Source organism: Saimiri boliviensis, chromosome 8, assembly GCF_048565385.1.
Source record: "Saimiri boliviensis isolate mSaiBol1 chromosome 8, mSaiBol1.pri, whole genome shotgun sequence".
Classification (NCBI taxonomy): domain Eukaryota; kingdom Metazoa; phylum Chordata; class Mammalia; order Primates; family Cebidae; genus Saimiri; species Saimiri boliviensis.
This window is the reverse complement of record NC_133456.1, coordinates 102,726,586-102,740,313: the sequence shown is the minus strand read 5'-3', so window position 1 is coordinate 102,740,313 and position 13,728 is coordinate 102,726,586. Positions and strand designations below refer to the sequence as shown.

At 35.6% G+C, this 13,728-nt stretch overlaps 1 protein-coding gene across 1 annotated transcript in view; it reads left to right on the top strand.

Moving 5' to 3' along the window:
• The window catches only part of MALRD1 (MAM and LDL receptor class A domain containing 1), a 594,555-nt gene that overhangs the window by 113,112 nt on the left and 467,715 nt on the right, over positions 1 to 13,728 (top strand). Inside the window, exon 13 of the mRNA XM_039478847.2 lies at positions 7,735 to 7,908. Within this exon, the coding sequence (XP_039334781.2) occupies positions 7,735 to 7,908 (174 nt within the window). The remainder of the gene's footprint in view (positions 1 to 7,734; positions 7,909 to 13,728) is intronic.

Genomic DNA, 13,728 nt, shown 5'->3' with positions numbered 1-13,728 from the left:
TGAGATCACTGATGTTAGACATACAGAAGAAATTGAATGTAAAGGAATACGATGTGTTAATTCTGCCTCCTTTACATAATTTGAAGATATTAAGAGCTTATTAGAAATTCCTATGACTCACCAAAAGTCGCTGAGAAATCATATCTATGTATGTGATTTTAAAAGCTGATCTACATTTCCCATCATTGTATGCTTGCTGATAGCCATTGATTCGTGGTCACCAGGATTGAGTTTTAGTTTATCATTGCTTCCACTTGAGGATGCTTAATTTTTGTTGAATTTGTAACTCAGTTGGGGTTGGGGGTGTTATTTAGCTGGGGTCTCAGTGAAAATGCTGACGTGGACACTTCAGGTGCTTGCTAGTTTCTCTCAAAACCAAGGCTTCAATCTCTAAAGACTATGGATACTGACTTAACGTTTTGCCTTGTTTTTTGAAAAACTGAGACCGTTTAAAGGAGCCACTACAGACTGCCAGAAGAGGTATTTGTTTTTCACACTTTTCTCTATGTGCTTGAATTTTAGGAGTCTTTGAGTTAGCAGGAAGGATATTTGGGATACTTTATAATGCTTTCCAGTTTAGGAAGTAGGAGTAAACTGTAGAAGAATGTTATTGATCGTCCGTGATAAACATAGCTAAGGCTTTCTCTCAGGATTTTTTTAAGACTATAATATGACTTTTTAAAAATAAATTTGTGGCAACATGTGATATTTTCTTTCATGAAAGTTATAGAATAAGGAAACAAAACAAATTATTACTTTCTTGGGTAATTGGAAAATCTAGCTAATCCTCCAAATTGGAAAGTATTGATAATAGTGCTTTCATGGAACCAATGTCCTTCATTATAAGGTGGTAGTCAGTCAGTGAGATAATCAGTGTGGGGTACTTTGATATGATTAAAACCTTCATTTTCTGAAATTAGATGATTTTTTTCCCCTACATAATCCTATCAGGCTAATATGGTTAAGACTGTTTTTTTTTGAAGGCGCTTTAAATAAACATGAGCTGTCTTGTGAGTTGCCGTTTCTAACAGCACAATTTTAGGGCCATTTTGCATGGATTACCTTGTACTTTATATGTGGCCAACACATGGCATCAGCATAGACAGTTGTTCCTGCAACTAATCATTGTTCAAGATGCGGACTTTAATTTGTGCTTCAAAAGTCCTTCAGCCATTGGTGGAAAATTGGCATTTTTCTTCGAAATATGAGATAGGACCAACAAAACACGAGGAAGCCCAAAGCCATCCTATCTCATTGGTGTTGAATGTTGTTAGTGTTTACACTTAATTAGGAAATGTAACGTATGTAGGGGATTAATGTGGGTACCAATATTTTCTGAGTTATCGTATTTGAGTTACTGTCTTAGTAACATAATCTCTTACTTTTAGGACTTTGCAATTAAATACAGGAAGATGGATGATACGAAGTTTTGCTTTCAAAGTTAGTTTGTATGTTCATCTTTTGGCGTTTCTTTTGTTTTTAATTCTCCAACTTGTTTTGCATTACATTAATATTCCTTTAGTATAGGATAATTCATAGATTGTTTTACAAATATGAATGAGAAAATCAGGACAAAGATAGATGAAAGCAGAGATGGGTTCGTTCCCAAAGCAAAGTTTATTAGGGCCAGCCTACACATTTGAGTCTTCCAATGCAGAGAGGGTCACATGTGGTTCAGATTCAAGTAAGTAAAAAAGAAACAAAACTAAAAATATTTCTTCTGAGATTTCTTCCCTGAGGGCTTGCTATGATACCAAAGTAAACATTCTACCTGTGATTCAACACGCATGTATTGCTTATCTGCTCTGTGTTGATCACAGTCCTCAATGGGGGGAATATAATAGCAACAACCTAAACATATGCTTGCTCTAACAAAATGTAGTTTAGTGAGGGATACTGACAGTGATTCAGTGTAAAATGCTTCAAGCTACAAGAGGGTGAGTCCAGTAGAATAACAATACTCTACTTAACAAAACTCTCTCAAAGAGTTTTGAAAGACCATGCCTTACAATGTCCCCAAAGTAGGACAATGAACTCGAGTCAAAGAACAATTTAGAAAAACAGTGATTTTGGAGCATGTCCTAGAACAGTGCGGTTGTGCTCCATTCCCTGGTTGTTGTGTTTAATTCAAGGATCAATGTTAGAATATCTGATGGATTCTAGAGGAAGCAACAGTCTATGGAGGAAAGGGTGAGCAGGTGCTCTCTCCTCTCTGTATATCAAAGCACATGCAGATTAATCATTTAAACTAGACAAACAGATTCTGCTTTATTGAAGTGTTGTAACAGAGCGAGTTAGATGGAATACACCACACACTGAGTTCCATGTTAAGAGTCCTTTATTGATTTGCCAGCGACGGAAAGAGACGGCTAATGCTCAAAATTCTCTCGGCCCTTAGGAAGGGGCCTGATTATCTTTTATATCTTGATTTAGGTAGGGGAGGGGAGTACCTAGCTGAAGTGGAATTTTACAGAAGCCGAAAAGCAGGTTAGAGAAAGGAGCTGCAGGCACAGGTGATCCAAGAAGTGGGGGCGATCAGGTTCCTTCTACACAACGATCAAAGGGAAGCTTTTTTCTTATGATAGCAGTGGGGAGGTATGCCAAGCAGGACGCGGTTACAATGGTTACAAGTGTTAAGAACAGTAGGCTTCAAAGCTTCTAAGTGCAGCATGACCCAGTTATGCACCCAAAGTGGGTGTGGTAAGGAAGGAGAAGCCAGGTTGGAGTTTACAGCTAAAATGGAGTCAGTTATGCTAGCCCAGGGCAGGTTATTACAGAAGATTCCAAACCTGAACCTAAGCTTGTTCAGGAGAAGAATGCCCAGGAAAAAGCATAATTGACTAGGAGCCATACAAATCACTATGGTAATGGTGAGGGATGTGTGTGTTCGTCTGTGTTTATGTGTGTGATGAATGATTCCCTCTTTATAATAATAATTATCATCATATGTTATACATTATAATATGTTTAATAATGGATTATATATAAGTATAATATATATTATATAATAAATATATAATTATTATAATATAATATTGACACCAGTCAGAATATATTCCCTTTTAATACAATATTATAATAATAATATTCTCAGATGAATTTTGAGGAGCTATAGGTATCTTAGCTTTTTTTTCTTTTCTGTTGTTTATTTTGCTTTTCTTTGGCTATTATTCTTCTGTATCTTTGTATTCTAGATCTTATAAAGGTGCAGCAAGTGTGACAAGAAGCAGACTGAGGAAGATATAAAGGGCCTTATGTGACACAGAGAAGGCAAAGGTAGCTGAGGGTTTGGAATAAAATTAAGAATGGACATGAGGAGCTGACCAAGGAGCTCTGAGATTGAGAAGAAATTGGACAAAGGCCATAGGATAGTTGAGAAAATTGGCAGAAAATTTAAAGAGGAGAATTACACCAGGAGACAGATCAAAATTAAAAAAATAAAGAAATAAGGAAGAAATCATTTTAAACTTCTGAATATCACCCCCTCTCCAGCTTAGATACCCATATGCAGTAACTGGCATAAATGACCAGATGCATTCTCCTTTGTTAGGAAATGTATGCTTTTATATATACATATGTATATTATATATATATATATAATTATATATATATATTTTAATAGAAATAATTTAAAATCTAAGACTGTAATTTAAAATAATTGGAGTTTTCATTTTTGTCTTCAGTCTTCAAAAAGAACTGCTTTGTTGGAAGGTTTAACTACATAAAATTCTCCTGAATGCAGAATGCAGTCATTCAAAGTCTTGAATAGTCATACTTTAAATAAAATCTGCCTTAGTAAGACCCAAGAAAAGTAAAAGCAAGCCTTTTTTTATTAACATTTTATTCAACTGATTTTGAATGAATCTGGCATGCATCCAGAAAATATTCTTTAAATATGATCAAGTAGTAAATAATGTTGAATGTTTGGTGTAATTTTCACTTACATGCTTTGCAGATCTGTTTAATGCAACATTCTGGGATCATGGAAAATCTCCCCTATATTAAGTGTAGTAGCCACTAGCTACACAGAGCTATTGAGCATTTAAAGCATAACTGAGAAACTGAATTTTTCACTTTGTTTAATTTTAGTTAATTTACATTTAATGGCCACACCATTTTCACACTTTTATAATTATGTTAATTATAATTAAATGTTCGTTTTCTTTTACCACTCTTCTTCCCAAAGACTCAGAGGTCCCTAAGGACCCTTAGTGCCTTATTAAAAGTATATAATTATTTTGACATACAATATTTTGTCTTTCTTCCTCTCTTCCCCGCCCCGCCTCAATTTCTTTCTATGTATACTTTTGAATGTTTACAGGCATTTACTTAAGCACCGATGCTAACAGTCCACTCATTTCTTTCTTCTTCTTTCTTAAAAATACATATTAACTGAAGAACTAGAAAATGCAAATGACTGTAACAGGTTCTGTGAGAAATTCATGACACGTTTTATGACTTGGAGTTTATGGTTTAGTATTCTGCTATTGGCCTGTATTGGGTTGAGAGCCACAGAGTTTGTGCGCTTGAGTTCTGCTTATGTGAAATCACAGCTTGTATCAATAACTTAAAATTGATCATTAGAGAAATTCACTTCAAAGCTGCAATGAGATATCATCTCACACCAGTCAGAATGGCCATTATTAAAAAGTCAAAAGATAACATGCTTGCAAGGTTGTAGAGAAAAAGGAATGCTTATATACTGTTGATGGGAGTGTAGATTAGTTCAACCATTGCAGAAAGGAGTATGGCAACTGCTCAAAGAGCTGAAAGCAGAATGACCATTCCACCCAGCGATCCCATTACTGGGTATATATACCCAGAGTAATAGAAATCATTCTACTGTAGGTCAGGGGCAGTGGCTCATGCCTATAATCCCAGCAATTTGGGAAGTTGAGGTGGGTGGATTGCTTGAGTCCAGGAGTTCATGACCAGACTGGGCAACATAGTGAAACCCTCTTCTCTATTAAAAATTTAAAAAATTAGCCAGGCATGGTGGTACATGCCTGTAGTCCCAATTACTCAGAAGGCTGAGGTGGGAGAATCACCTGAGGTTGGGAGGTTGAGGCTTCAGTGAGTCGTGATCACGCCACTGCATTTCTCGACAACTAGAGTGAAACCCTGTCCCCCCTTCCCCCCCAAAAAAGACATCATTCTGTCATAAAGACACATACACTCGAATGGTCGCTGCAGCACTGTTTGTAATAACAAGGACATGGAATCAACCTAGATGCCCATCGGTGACAGACTGGATAAAGGAAAAGTGGATATATGTACTATGTACTATGGAACATGCAGCCATAAAGAAAGAACACGATCATATCTTTTGTGGAAACATGAATGGAGGTGAAGGCCATTATCTTTAGCAAACTAACACAGGAAGAGAAAACCAAATGCCACATATTCTCACTTACAAATGTGAACTAAATGATGAGAACTTATAAACGCAAAGAAGGAAAAAACAGACAGTGGTGTCTACTTCAGGGGGAAGGGTAGAGGAGGGAGAGGAGCAGAACAGATAACTATTGGATATTAGGATTAGTACCTGGGTGACTAAATAATCTGTACAAGAAGCCCCCATGACACATGTTTACCTATGTAATAAACCTTCACATGTACCTCTGAAACTAAAATATTAGTAAAAAGGAAAAAAAGAAAAAATTGTGGGTTGTATCAATAACTTTTGTTCAGTGATTTTGCTCTCAAAAATTGAAAAGATAATGGAACATTCCTTCGTATTTAATAACTTAAGAATGCAAATTCTGTAACAAAGTAAATTAAATATAAGTTCTGAACTCTTATTCCATTGAATATGGATCCCATTGGCATTTATACTTACTACACTATTAAAAAAAACTTCACACTGGTGATATACTGAGTGACAGTTTGACAGCTTGAAATTCTGATGGGACATGCATATCTCTTGTACAACTAGGTTTAAAGCTCTGTTTTGCATATTTACAAGCTTGGGACATAGTGAAACTTACATCAGGGATCTAAAAGTTAATTGCAATAGAGAAACATGAATTCTCTTTTTCCATGGAATTTAATTAAACACTTACATTATTTGTGTTTCTAACTTACCTGTCAAGGTGTGAATTAAAGTAAACATAGTAATACAATCTAAAATGAAATAAACAATCAGAATTTTAAAATTAGGTGGTGACAATTAAGTAGACATTGATAAAAATGTGTACCAAATAGAATGCTTGATGTTTTGAAATGAACAATATTTTTAAAAAAGCATTTAAAACTTTTTTTCATTCAATATTCATCACTGGAATTGGGTCCCAACAGTGAAATACATGGCTTGCCTATATATACTCTGCTATCTATGTATCAGTATAAAAGCACAATGATGAATGGGAATTTTTTTTTTTTTTTTTTTTTTTTTTTTTTTTTTTTTTTTTTGAGACGGAGTTTCACTCTTGTTACTCAGGCTGGAGTGCAATGGCACGATCTCGGCTCACCGCAACTTCCACCTCCTGGGTTCAAGCAATTCTCCTGCCTCAGCCTCCTGAGTAGCTGGGATTACAGGCACACGCCACCATGCCCAGCTAATTTTTTGTATTTTTAGTAGAGACGGGGTTTCACCATGTTGACCAGGATGGTCTTGATCTCTTGACCTCGTGATCCGCCCACCTCGGCCTCCCAAAGTGCTGGGATTACAGGCTTGAGCCACCGCGCCCGGCCGGGGAAAATTTTTTTTTTAAAGAGGATTGAAATTTTAATGAATCTGAAAATATGTCACTGAATCTAAAGAGAAATATTCCACTTTTGAGGGACCTCATCTTTGAATATTGGGTTTTTCTTTAAAACATACAGCCTTAGAAGTTGCTATGTAATAATGAGAAGAAGCAAAAAATTTTGACTATAGCATATCTGGACTTGTTTTAATGGACACTTTATGGGCATATTTTACAGAACGAATCATCAAGACAACATTTAAGGAATTAGATTTTGCCTCACACTGCTCTAGGTACTTAGAAAGTGCTCAGTAAATATTGGTTGAATCAATAACAGCACCAAATTTCATGTTAGGGCAACTGCTGTCAGCACCTGGAATAATCCTCTCTTTTCTCTTCACTATGCAGTTAAGCCATCAAATCTTTAGATTGTGTCATTATTAATGGGAAATAGGAAGTAAAATGATTAAGCCTCCCTACCCTCAAAGAATGTTTTACTTGACTCAATTATTGACGAACAGTATCCTGTGAGCTTCCGAGTTATTTGAGAACTCTACCACAGAGACTAAATTGGTAAAAAGTAAGAATTTCAGTTTTTAAAATTAACCTAAGAAAATAATTTTTAAGGAAACTTTTTCTTGGTTTGGTGTTTGAAATGTCAAGTGTGTATATTTGTAACTTGGAATCTTAACATGTACTTACCAGATTTATGAGAAGCCAGAGAACAGGATTCTGAAAACTTTCATGGAAACAGTAGTACTGCCCATGACTGGGTTACAATCTTGGCTCGCTGCAGCCTTCGCCTTCCAGGTTCAAGTGATTCTGCTGCCTCAGCCTCCTGAGTAGCTGGCATTTCAGGTGCATGCTACCACTCCTGGCTAATTTTTTTGTATTATTAGTAGAGACAGGGTTTCATGCCTGTAATCCCAGCACTTTGGGAGGCCAAGGCAGGTAGATCACCTGAGGTCAGGAATATTTCAAATCATAGGAAAAACTACTAGAGACATGTTAATGGAATATTCATATCATTGAAAACATGTTTCAACAGGTGCAGTTTTGGTATCATTTGTCTCAACATTCACATCTCTCGGTTTTCACAAGAACGTCATTAGATGGAAACTTGCAAATGCAAGGCAAAGCAATCAGATCTTCTGAATCTCAGTGGAGCCATGCAAAAATTGATCTCATTGCAAAAGCAGAAGACTCGACTCTACCTTTCCAGGTAAGCACATAAGAAATTAATGCAACTCAGCAGAAGACGCTTACTTAATGCTAATTCTTTCAGATAACAAAATAATACACATAGCTCATGAATTTATTCAACATTAATGAAGCAAACACATTCAGAGATCAGGGATGAGTAGAGAAGTTGTTTTGACTATGTGCTCAAGATGTATCTGTGGAATAGTAGCAAAGGTGGAGATAAGAATTGAATAAGATGGCGGAGAGAAGAGTAACTTAAAAGGATTTTTTTTTTTTCTAATTGAAGACGTTGGATTATATAATGTAGTAAAAAAATATGACTTGGGCTGTAATCATATTTTAATGCTATTGCCTCATTTTCTGCTACCTGGTAACAGAGAAAATGTTACCAACCTTTGGGAACTGAGGATATTATATTATGTGAAATAAGCCAGACACGGAAAGACAAATATGGCAGGTTCTTACTCATGTGTGGGAGCTAAAAAGTTGATCACATGGAGGTAGAGAGGAGAATGGTGGTTACTAGAGGCTAAGAAGGGTGTTGGGGAGGAGGAGGTTATGAAGGGAGGTTTGTTACTGGTTAAAAATGCAGTTAGAAGGAATATGTTCTAGTGTTTGATAGCACAGTAGTGCAATTATAACAAGTTATTGTGTATTTCAAAATATTTAGGATATAAGATTTGGAGTGTTCCCACAAAGAAATGAGAAATGTGTGAGGTGATAGATATCCTAATGACCTTTATTTGATCATGACACATTGTATGCATGTATCAAAATGTCACATTTACTCCATAAACATATACACCTACTATGTATTAATAAAATGTAATAATAAAAGAAGGCAATTGTATCTTGTCAAATGGGTGTTCTAATTTCTACCCTCCTGTACGTAAGTGCTCTGGCTGACATTTGAAAAGAGCTATTTTGGAAGCTAGATTGGATGGAGTGGAATATGTTGGAAAACACACTGTTTTGGAGTCAGATGGTCGGAGTTCTAATCTCTACTCTGCTCATTGGTTGCTAAGTGACTGCGTACATATTGTCTTTGAGCATCAAATTTCCTGATCTGTAAAAACCACAGTGACAATAAAAGCAATACTCCAGGGGAGTCTGAATATTAAAAATAATATAGCTAAAATGGCAGCCATGAACATGGGCTCTGGCAGCTTGGGTTCAAATTTCATTAGCGGGGTGTGAGGATAATAGTTGGAGCTGTGAGGGTCCGTGATATCTACCACACCTCATCTCATCCTCATTTCTGAACAAATTGATAAATACAGAAGTTAAACAGGTAGAGAATACATCTTTTGGAGCAGATGGCTTCAGAATGTAGAGCCACTTATTTAAAATAATGCTTGATCTCAGAATATATAGAATTACGCAGAGAACAACTGACTGCTGGAGAAATATAGAGCTCATACTTTAGGGGAAGACTCTTACCATTAGCCAGAGATAATATCAAAATGCATGCCTCCTGACTGTGGGCTGGCTCCCAATAGTGAGTGTTGAATCAAGGGAGAGGAGGATGAGTCGAGCTCACCCAGGTTACTCTTCTAACATCACTGTCAGCTAAATCTTCCTTCTCTCACAGAAAGAGTGAGGGGTAAGTAACAGCAATGTTACTACAGGGAACCGCCTTTCCATGGGAGCAGGAAGAATAAGCCTTGACTGTAATCAATTACTGTTCTCTACTTTATAGAATTATTGTGAGGATTATATGGTATATATTTGTAAAGCACATGGAAGAGCATCTGGCATAAACCACCAAAAATAGCTAAATAGAATTTGGCTATTTTTATTGCTGTAGTTATTCTTTGGATATTATCTGGAAATAGTAGACACTCAATTAGTGTTAGTGTTCTTTGTTTTAAAAGGGAATTTCCGCTTGATCAGAACTCTAGGCTCAATCATTAAAGGCATCTTCACTCATTGAGGGTCTCCAAATTCCCTTCTCGAAGATCAATTTATCATTCTATTCTCATATTTAATGGACAGAGATATCATGAATACTAGTAGCTCTTAACTGGGAAGCATTTGACACAAAGGTCAGTCATGGAATTGTTCTGCTGCCGTTCTCCATCTCAAGGAGCAGGTCAATGAAATCAGAACGGTTTGATCTTTTGTCTCCTGCATTTATATTCTATATAAAAATTATTCATTTGGTTTCCTTTTAGTTAGAATGAAACTTACCAAGAAGATCATTCATAGTTTGTCATTAATTGACATATTGAAAAGAAAACAGAATGTCCTTTCTAGCCCTAGTTAATTTAGAAATACGAGTTGAAGCATATGCCGTTTCTGTCTACGACTGGAAGCTCTCTTTGACCCATCCCAATTGCTGAAAAGTTTCAGTGAATACAGTTTTTGCTTTCTCTTTAATTTTTCTCCTTTTTGGATATAGTAACGCTTTTACTTTGCAGAGCAAATGGAGACTATCCCTTATTATCTGGGGGCATATTCACTAGTTTGTAGATGGCCAGTGGTTTGGTAAGATTTTGTGATTTGGCTGCAATGGATGTGAGAGTTTCTAACCCAGCCCTGCTGTTGCCTCTCCCTTCATCCCCCTCCTGGTGGCTCAGCACCTTGTGTTGCTTTTTCTTTCCAGTCAGCCTCAATGCTGAGTTCTTTCAAGGCCTCACATGCTTAATTTACCTCAGAGAAGCTAAGACTTTTCCTCTAGCCTCCCCACTAGGTCACAAGTTGACTACAGCACACATTTACTTTGGAAACTATAGATGAGTAAAAGAAAAATTGAGTAAAAGATGAGTAAAAGAAATTTCACTCTCAAGAAGGCCAGGACAGCCCTATAATATCTAACTAGCAATTTAGAAAATTAAATTTGGAAAGCAATAAGCTTTTGAAAAATGAATTTAGAGGCAAAACCCAAGCTGCCCTGAACCACTGTGAGGCCTTTAAGGCAATTCATTTCATGATAGGTTTGATTAAACAGTGCTGCCCCCAATCTCTCAGAGGGTATCATGTAATAAACACTCTCAGTGTTAGGTTACCATTCTCAGCTCTAAACTATTCGAAATTCAAAACTCCTCTGGCCCCAAAGACTTTAGATAAGGAACTGTGAACTTGTATTGACGTTCTGTTGTCAATCAGTCCAGATTTTATACGCACATAATACATAAAAGTAGATAAACTTGCACAGATATATACATGGTAATATTTAAAACATCAATATTGTGTATATTTACTATTAAAATTTTCAAACTAATAGTTAATACAGAGAGAAACAAATACCCAAATATACCTCAGGATTAACTAACGTTAGTATTTTGTTTGCTTATAATGTTAGTTTGTTTGCTCACGAAGATTCAACTTTTGTCCTCCTTGTATCTCTCCATCCCATTTCTTATCCTTTGCAGAAAAAAAAAAGAGGTACTAATATTATGCTGGCTTTAACCTCGTTTCTTTAAGTGTATTCTTAAAGATATGAAGCTATACATGAGGATTCTACCTAGGTACAGTTCTACTTTGTTCTTTTATTGGCAACAAGTGAAACAGATATTATACCTACAAATAGTTAATCTAGCTTTTAAAATATTCAAATATTTAAAGTTGGTCTTCTTGAAAATAGGCTAGGATTTAAGGTTAGTAGCCTGAGTCATTTAAGGGTGACTTTAGTCATTGTCTAGCCATTGGTTACATGCGAATAAGTTCTGAACATATTTATACAGCACAGTGTAATCCAATCCAAATATTGGAAAGAAGAAAGACATCAAATCATGTGACCTCTGTGTTCTCTTTTAGCCATGAAATTCTGATTCAGTGTGGTTCTTTTGATGTCAGTTGTAGACATTATAACAGAATATGAATTGCTTTGGGTTTCGTAGGAAATAAGAACCCCTAGTTAGGAAGGGCATTCGTTCTTCCTGCTGGCAAAGAATTAGGTTTACTGTTTATTCTGTAAGAACAACAAATAAATGACATTTCAATAGTTCCCTCCATTTCTCGTGAGAGTTTTTTTGGAAAAATTTAGGTCAAAGAGCTAATAGTATTTTTCAAATCTATTTTAACTTGGCCTGCTCATTTGCTATGTTCAGCTTGTCACATGATTATATATATTTTAATATTTCTTTTTCCCCATAACTGCTGTGCTCAGTTTTAGTGTCTCAGGGTGGCACTTTTTCTGAGTACTGTCCATTGATTTCAAGTTGCTCTACTTTCTTCGAGCCTCCCATTAAAGGGTAATTGTGTCATATTTTTAACTTCATTTTGAAATGATCCTTTTGTGAAATTTCCCACAATGATGGATACCATGTTCTCTCTTTATCAGAGTCCATGATATGAATCAATAACAATTTCCTGACATTATTTGATGATTCAGTGAAGAGCAAGATTCAGAATGCAAAAGTAAAAGGTGATTGAGTCTCTGTAAAGTTGCTCTGTCCTTGGCCTGCTTAATCTAAGGCTGCATGAAATCTTGCTTCTCCAGGCAGCCCTATTCTGAAGGATCCACTAATGCCCAGTTATCTCTTTATTTCATTAGCGATGTAAGATGGTATAATCCTTAATGGCTCAGCTTACATATTTTTCTTACTTGATATGTAAGGCTTAACCAGTTACTTCTTTTCTCTAAACTTCTGTTTCTTTCACTTTAAAATATGAAAATAGCATCGTCTTCACAGGATTAAAACAAGTGAATGTGTCTTGCATATAGTAAGTGCTAAATACAAGTTGGCTGTTGCTCTTATGACTGATACCATCATTCTTCAAAAAATAATATATTCCCACTTCTCTCTACTCCTTTTTCCTATATTCCTATTTTCTCTTGGATTCATATGTATTTTGTCCTCCTGTTATTTTTTTATGGAAACAAAATTTCTATGTTAGTTGCGTACATTTTAAGAAAAGCATCTCAGTTTTTCACTTGTGAAAAGTAATCACTTGATTGTGCACATTTATGAATTTTTGTGGTTCCTAAAAGCAAATTTTTTTCCTTAGAGTGAGTAATATAATTGAATAAAACAAAAATCAATGAGATCCCAAAAAATAGTTTTAGAAGAGAGAATACTCTAGTTTAACGTAAAATTTAAATTCTCCAATTACTTTAAGAATCTTTTAAAATGAGGGTTTCACTCTTCCTCCATCCGTGGTTGAAACAGCTTTTCAGAGTAATCTCCTTCTCACTTACTGATTACCAATTGATGCTGACCATAGTTCCCAAAGGGAATGCTTTTAGTCACAACTAAAATATGTACATAGATTATTTTGGTTAAAACAAGCAATAAAAAATAGGAACAGCCAAGATGATTTTGAAACCATGAAATGGTCATTATTTACAGGTATAACAGACTTTTTTTGGAGGTAGTAACCACTTTTAAAATTGGTGTGATTTTGATTAATGGTAGACTTACAGTTTCTAATTGTATAATTATGAATTTAATTACGTAGAAGTAAGCAATCAAAAATATAGATGATCTAGTATTATTTTATTTGGATTTTTGAAGTGTGTTTATCCTTACATTTTAATATGAATATCTGAAGGAACCTGGAGTTCCTTTCAGGTAAAATAATCTAACCACATTTTAAAGACTACCTCATGATTCTACTTCACCTCATCCCAGGGCCCATTCATTGCATTCAAATAAATATGAGTGTGCACCTCTTTAGGGCATAGAGAAGTGCTTCAAAGAGCCTGTTTTTCTCCACTCTTCTTGGAGTAGCACAGACCTTCAAATATGATAGTCAACAAATGCTTGTCTAATGAGTGTGAAGAATTAGACATCTGTTTTAATTGACATCAATGCAAGATGTATTATAATAAAAAATTTAGAAAATCTCTTTCAAATGTAAAGCTGTCTAAAAAAGTCACAGCCACTTAATGGGA